Genomic DNA, 7,978 nt, shown 5'->3' with positions numbered 1-7,978 from the left:
TTGGGCATCTGGTTAGGATGCCCAAGCCACCTCAACTGGCTCCTCTCGACGTGGAGAAGCAGCGGCTCTACTCTGAGTCCCTCCTGGATGACCGAGCTTCTCACCCTGTCTCTAAGGGAGAGCCCAGACACCCTGCGGAGAGAACTCATTTCGACCGCGTGTATCTGAGATCTCGTTCTTTTGGTCACAACCCAAAGCTCGTGACCATAGATGAGGGATTTATAACTTCTTTTTTTTTCATTCAACCTTTATTTAGACAGGTAAATCCCATTGAGCCTCGAGGACTCATTTACAAGAGAGACCTGAACTTTATGTAATAGAGTATAAGACTATAGCGTTTTATATCGATATAGGCTCATTTTATATCGCATTTTAAATTATCTAAATATTTTTAAAATATCGAGATACTGTCCAACCCTAACTGGTAGTTGTTTTATTTTTTTATATTTATTTTGAATAAAATAAAACAAACAGCATTTATGCAGTTAAATAAAGTGGGTGATTTTTCCCTAAGGGTCATGAATGGTCATAAAGTTAGTGGACAATAAAAGGGTTAACCTGGAAGCTTCAGAATTTGTCCAGATAAAACATCATTCATGTCAGATTATTACTGTCACCCACGGATTGGATAAAATCTGGATTTAGCTCATAATCATGACTTAAACATGAAACAGGTTTAATATACAGGGTGAGAATTTATTTAGAAGTTTTTGGTAAATTATAAAGAATACAGATTATTAAAATGATCAAATTAAACACACACATATATATATATATATATATATATATATATATATATATATATATCTGTGATGAACCAGATTTTACAAAAACATCTATATTTAAAATTTTAGTTTTTCTTCATCGTTTGATGTATTTGCACTCGTGTCTACTTTTATTGTTCAATTAAGATATGTGGTTTTGTTTCTTGTATACAGATTATTATTTTTATTTTAGCTTTGCTTTAAAGTTTAGTTCTTGTTTTGTGATTTGTACATCTGTGGGTTAGAATAAAGTTGAACTGAAGGCCGTCTCTGTTTGAGGGAAACATTTCTGAGATCCAATAAGTTTGTGTCTTTTTATGATTTTTCAGCTGAGTTAATTTGAACTGGTTATTATTTAATAATGTCAAAGTGATAACAGGATTTCATGATAAAGCCAGCACCGTTTATTTATTTATTTATTTATTTATTTATTTATTCTTCACTGATTAAAAAAAAAAAACATTATTTTTTATACATAAAATATTTTTAAAAATCGTTCCCACCCTCCGTCCCAGACCCGTCTTGGTCCGCCCCTGTCTGCCGGGGCTCAAAGGCTTAGGGTCCAGCTTTCGGGAGCATGCGAGGCTGGAGCTCGGGGTCCGACCTCACGTGCTTCTTCGTGTTGGCAGCTCGTATGATCCTTCGCGATGACTAGCTCGCTCAGAATTTTGTTGTTGGTCAACAAACACAAAAAACACCAACATTTCAGCACGAGACCATGATGTTGTCATTATTGTTTTTAAAATCTTAAAAATAGCTCCAGCTGCTGCTCCGAGCTCGATTAATTGCAAATGGCAGATCGGGTTGTTTTGAAAAGTTTCTCAAAGAACCAGTGACTCCGCCCCCTGACCAATCAGTGACCACAGTGTTCTAACATCAAGTTTTGGTGCCAGTTCAGCTTGGAACCCCAGAGAAATGGGTCCTGAAAAAGGAAAAAGTCTTGGAACTGTACCGAGCCGAGTCGAACCGCACTGAAGAGGAGCTATGGAAAAGTGTCATATGTAAACAGGTTGATTTTGTTATACTGTATATTTTCACTCTGGTCTGTGGCCTTCAAATGACACCTGAATGTAATGGACTGACTGGTCAGAAAGTCACCATCCTGTTGTCAATCTCCATCTTAATTTTGTTCTGGAGCTGGACTGATGGTTGAGGTTGGGCTGACCAAGACTGATCATTTGTAGACCTTCCATCTCAATGTGTGTTCATTTCAAACATCCATCTCCCTTTAATTGCAGAATATATTTGTTGGCCTACTGTGCCAACAAAGGAATATGTCCCAAAGGTCTCTCTCTCATTAAAAGTATGCAGAATCCTCATTGTGCACCTGCTCTTCTGACGGCTGTGAAGCTGTACCTGTGTGCTGCAGCGCCGGCGCTCCCTTTGCTCCTAACTCTGGTTGGGTCTCTCTGCAGACTTCTGCATCTGCATGGAAAAAAAAAACAAAAACAACAGACAGCCGGTCAGTTTTCAATGTCAGCTCTAAGACGGGGAATTACAGATGGAGGAGCAACAATTAAAGACAAGTTGACACACAGCTGCTTCACAACACTCCAGGAACAAAATCTGACGGGACTGGAAGCACAGTTTCACTAAACTGCCAGCAGGAGGCAGAAGAGTCCTCAAACAAAAGTCAGGCTCCAGAACTCATCTAGAACTCAATTAAATGTGACCAAAAATAAAAGATCTGGTGAAAACTAAAAGAATGGAAGCAGAAATGAACAACAGGCTGCATTTGAGGGCCAGACACTCAAGTGAAATTCAAGAAATGAGTAACTGTGAGCAGATGGAAATCTCTGACCTCATCTTCCACTTGGTCCAACTTTGATCGTTCATTCATCTAAACATTTTTTTTGTTTAGCAGTATAGAGAGCTGGGGCCCATCTCCAGCGAGCACTGTGTGAGAGGCAGGCTACAGCCTGGACAGGTTTCCAGTCCATCACATGACACATAGAGACAAATCAGACAACATTCACACTCTCACACACACCTAGGAAGAAGTACTAAATGACCTGACATGCATGGTTCAGCTCTGTGAGAGTAATGGAAGAAAACTCATGTGTGCGAACACATAACAAAAATGCTGAGTCTGTTGAAAAAAAGGAAGGAAAAAAAAACAGCCAGAAGAATAACAGTACCTGTGATTGCTCTTTTAGGAAATCTGGGAGCTGAAATTCCCCTTTAAAGACCTGGAAGAACAAAAGGCCTGCTTTAGAACTTCAGAGATCCAAATTAATTGATCACTTGAAATACCCCACTGGTGTGATTAACCTGCTCTGAAGCATGTGACACACAGGAAAGCTGCTTTAAAACTGCCTAAAATCCAGACTAGGCCTGGAGCAGAAGAGCTGCTGGGCAGGATGCTCCTAAAATCCAGCCAGTGGGAGGCTGAAACACATTTCCAATAATACTGAGCACCCCGCCTACCAAACCGAACCCACCCCCTGGAACTGACATAGCGCTAATCAAGAGGCGTACAATTCAGGCGCTCTAGCTAAAAAGCTAAAAGGTGCCTCTTCCCTCATGCTGAACGCCACCCCCCCACCCCCCACCCGCCCTCACTCAAAAATTGTTGGTACAAGCGGCACTCAGACATGTCTCTGTACCCCCGTCAACAAAAATCATGGATGAAATGAGCACCCCGCCATGGCAAGTTAACTAGGGGAAACACTGAAGTATCCATGCCTTGTAGGAAGTCCAAGTTAAAATGGGTATTTACAAAAAAAGAAACTCTCGCTTTCAGATGCACATAAGATGACCTATTTACAGCTTCTTCTTGTTTCTTGTTTATGATGATCTTCTCTGTCATCCAGGACATGGTAAATTCAAAAAAGTTCAAGCCAAAAACAACTGGAATTTATTTTGTAACAGAAGATGTTTCGCTTCTCATCCGAGAAGCTTCCTCAATTCAAAGAACAGAGTGTGGGGTGCGAGTTATAAAGCTGAGCCAAGCTAAATACGTATGTAGATTGCCCTATCACACAATTTATGTACAAAATTATGATTTGTCTGTACAAAATTATGATTGATCTTAGTATATGCGGCTTAGATACAGGCGTGCTCTGTAGCCAGAGAATTACGGTACTCACACTAGAACTAAGACCCCCCCCCCCCCCACCCACACACACACACACACACATTCAACCGTGTCCTGGATATCTTAAACAGACTGGAGTCTGTGAGAATCCACATCTGCTTCTCCTCCCTCAGCACTGGTTCCCCTATGGGTTGTGTGTTGAGCCCCCTCCTGTTCACTCTGCTCACATATGACTGTGCTCCTACCCATCCAGGCTGTCATAATGTACATTTTGCAGACGATACAGCGGTGGTGGGATGCATCACAAACAATGATGAGTCCAGCTACAGGCAGGAGGTGGAACACCTGGAGAGCTGGTGCAGGAAGAACAACCTCCACTTCAATGTGAAGAAGATGTGGAGATGATTGTGGACATCAGAAGGAGAAAACACAACTACCCCCTTGCACATACAGTAGAAGGATCTGTGGTGGAAGTGGTCTCCAGCTACAAGAACTTGGGTGTACACATGAATGACAACCTCAGCTGGAGCAACAACACCACCAGCCTGATCAAGAAAGCTCATCAGAGACTCTACTTCCTCAGACGGCTGAGACGAGCTGGTCTGGAAGCTCAGTCCTCACCTCCTTCTACAGGTGTGCAGTGGAGAGCATCCTGTGCTCCAGCATCAACGTGTGGCATGGAGGCTGCACAGCTGCAGAAAGAAAAGCTTTGCAGAGAGTGGTGAAGGCTGCACAGAAGATGTTGGAGTCAGTCTCTCCACCATGTGCATTGTTTTGTACTATTAGTGCTTAGTATATTCTTAGTTTAGCATATTTCTTAGTTCATATCTCAGATCTTATTACTGTTTTTCTTTACAATTTCTATTTTTGTTGGATGCAACTGGGACCCTGTGTATACATAGTTTTGTTCCACCTCATGTACCACATGTGGTGTTGATGACAATAAAGACACCTTGACCTTGATCACAGACACCTACACCTCCAGATACAGGAGGAGGGCCACCTGCATCATGAAGTACCCCACTCACCCAGCACACACACTTTTCACCCCGCTCCCCTCAGGCAGGGGGTTGAGGAACATTAAGTTTAGAACTACTAGACTGAGGAACAGCTTCTACCCTGAAGCTGTTAGACTCATGAATCCCTAACCAGAAAAATCACTGTACAGTAGTCCCTTGTTTATTGCGGGGGTTACATTCCGGACACCTTCGCAAGAAGTAAAAAAACGCGAAGTAGGAATGCTATATTTATTGTAGTATTTATATATATATTAAGGCTTTATAAAACCTTCCCACACTCTTGCAATGTTCTAAACAATGCTCTAAATGCTCTAAAAGAGCACAGCATCTCATTATCTCCATACTCTGCCACCGGCCACACCCATTTCTCCGCAGCAATACTCATCACCTGTGTTACTCCCAATCGCTCCCCTCCTATGTAAATAAACAATTTAAATTTAAATACTGTAATAGTTTAAATGAATAATCCATGCCACATGAGCAGCATGGATTAGTTATTTTAAATAACCAACCGTGTTCTGTGTTTTGATCCAGTATGCTCCACACTGGTTAGTTGTTGTTATCTGCATCGTTTTTATGTCTATATTTTTGATTTACTTCATTTTGTATATTGCTTTGTGTGTTACCTGTTGTTCTGTCTGTACAGCACTTTGGTTGGCCTTTTCGCTGTTTTAAGTGCTCTATAAATAAAATGGTATGGTATGGTAACCGTGACCGATCCTTTAGTCCTCCTCGGTGAAAGGGCCAGGCTAACGGCAAATGTCTCGGTGCTCCCAATGGCCAGTCCACCCCCAGCTCCTGCTGCATCTGTGTTTTGCACTTTGTTTTTTGTTTGCTGTGTTTCTTAAGCACTCCCCATTCTTTGCCAGATTGTCCGATTGCCTTGCGCTTGAATTAATCCAGTGTTTTAGTTCTTGACCCACTTCAAAACCACGGACTCCTCCCCTTTACATGGCCCAAGATGGATACTTCTGCTCATCGGATCTGGGCCGCCACTTCTACTTCTACGGGCGGCTGTGGCTGAGAGGTTAGAGCAGTCGTCCTCCAATGCGAGAGTTGGGGGTTCGAATCCACCAGCAGTCACATACCCAAGTGTCCCTGGGCAAGACAGTGAACCCCTCGTTGCCTCTGATGTGTGTCCCATCAGTGTATGAATGTGATAAAGCTCTGATTAGAGTCTTTAGAATGATTTGTTCAATTAGCTTTGTAGAGATCTAGTATAGAGCTATATGAATGGGTCAATGAGGCACAGATGGTAGTGTAAAGCGTTTTGAGCGTCTTGAAATAAGATAGAAAGGCACTGTATAAGTACAGTCCATTTACCATTTACTTTGCCTTCAGACCACCGACTCCAGCTAAACACCTGGGATGAGTTTTGCTTTTCCTGCCTCTACGTGAATGACCCACACCTGTGTTTTTGACCACAAACTCAGACCCCGGATTCTAGGCTTTGAGCTCTCAAAACCAAGCTCCTTATTCTGAGAGTATTTGTTGGACTTGTGCTCATATATCACATGATCGGTCCAAACCTCCTTTCCTTCTGATGTCATCGCAGCTTCGGCTTCTCCACCTGTGATCAAGTGCTAAAAGTGACAGCTGACTTTCTCCTCCTGACAAAACATTAAATAAATATTTGTGTTCACTTCTGTGTGTGGTTCAATTTTCGTGTCCCCCTCATAATTCATTACTATCTGGGTGTCCAAAAACTTCTTAAAAAATTCTTCAGCTGATACAAAATGCTGCTGCCAGAGTTTTAATCAGAGTTGATAGGAGAGGTCCGTGCATGCGTGGGATTTCTCTGGGTACTCTCGTTTCCTCCCACAGACCAAAAACATGCATGTTAGGCTGATTGGTAACTCTAAATTGTCCCTAGGTGTAAGTGAGAATGGTTGTTTGTCTCGTTTGTGTCTATGTGGCCCTGTGATGGACTTGTGACCTGTCCAGGGTGTACCTCGCTCCTCGCACAGTGATCGCTGGACATGGACACCGGCGACCTCATGACCCAAAATAGAAGAAGCAGGTAAAAGATAATGGACGGATGGATAGATGGTTTCTCTCCATTGGCTCCCTGTCAAATCCAGAATAGAATTCAAAATCTTACTTCTAACCTACAAAGCTCTCAACAACTTAGTTCCATCTTATTTTATAGATTTTATTGTTCCATATTTTCTTAACATAACACTTCACTCTCAGACTTCAGGTTAACTTGCGGTCCCTAGAGTTTCCAAAAGCAGAAAGGAAGGCAGATATTTCAGTTATCAATTCAATTCAATTCAGTTTATTTATAAAGCACCAAATCACAACAAAGTTGTCTCAGGGCACTTTACAGAAACATTCACATAAAAGCCAATTAGTAAAGTTCTCTATCTAAGGAATCCAGCAGACAAGTTGAATCTTGGCTTCGTTGCAGTCTCCCATCCTGAGCAAGCACAGTGGAGACAGTGGAAATGAAAAGCTCCCTTTTTAAAAAAAAATCAGGCTCTTCTCTTGTGGAACCAACTTCCAGTTTCTATCCATAAAGCTGACACATGGTCCAGTTTTAAGACTGAGCTTAAGACTCTCCTTTTTGATAAATCCTATAGTTAGGGTCGGCTTGGGTCTCCTGATCTATCCATGAGTTATGCTACTACAGGCTTAAACTGCTGGAGGACAAACTCACCACATTTCTTCACTATGCTGCTGTCTTTACTTGCTTCTGTTTTGTATTTGTAATTGTTTCTATCCTTAACAAGACTTTGTTTTTCTTCCAATAGGAGGTACACCTGCATCCACATCTGGACCTGCCACTCTGTGTTCGTCTGTCTCTCCTTCCTGTCCTCTCAACCAGCTGGTCAAAGCAGATGGCCTCTTGTCCTGAGCCTGGTTCTGCTGGATGTTTCTTCCTGTTAAAAGGGAGGTTTTCCTTTCCACTGTCTCCTTTGTGCTTGCTCAGGATGGGAGACTGTGACGAAGTGAAGACTCATCTTGTCTGCTGGATTCCTTAGATAGAGAACTTTTCTAATTAACTTATGTACAGGTCCTTCTCAAAAAATTAGCATATTGTGATAAAGGTCATTATTTTCTATAATGTAATGATAAAAATGAAACTTTCATATATTTCAGATTCATTACACACCAACTGAAATATTTCAGGTCTTTAATTGTTTTAATATTGATGA

The 7,978-nt window shown here is 41.8% G+C and overlaps 1 protein-coding gene across 2 annotated transcripts in view; it reads right to left on the bottom strand.

The window, feature by feature from the left end:
* The window catches only part of tpst1 (tyrosylprotein sulfotransferase 1), a 127,591-nt gene that overhangs the window by 8,123 nt on the left and 111,490 nt on the right, over positions 1–7,978 (bottom strand). Inside the window, exons 3-4 of one of the 2 annotated variants that reach the window (XM_037677353.1) lie at positions 2,903–2,953; positions 2,121–2,189 (exon numbers count right to left, since the gene is read on the bottom strand). In XM_037677353.1, the coding sequence (XP_037533281.1) occupies positions 2,154–2,189; positions 2,903–2,953 (87 nt within the window). In that variant the 3' untranslated portion in view covers positions 2,121–2,153. The remainder of the gene's footprint in view (positions 1–2,120; positions 2,190–2,902; positions 2,954–7,978) is intronic. The other variant, XM_037677355.1, reaches the window with a different exon arrangement.

The sequence above is a fragment of the Nematolebias whitei genome, chromosome 6 (genome assembly GCF_014905685.2).
Source record: "Nematolebias whitei isolate Nwh7 chromosome 6, NemWhi1, whole genome shotgun sequence".
Classification (NCBI taxonomy): domain Eukaryota; kingdom Metazoa; phylum Chordata; class Actinopteri; order Cyprinodontiformes; family Rivulidae; genus Nematolebias; species Nematolebias whitei.
Note: the sequence above shows the minus strand (reverse complement) of the source record. Positions and strands in the feature narration are given on the sequence as shown.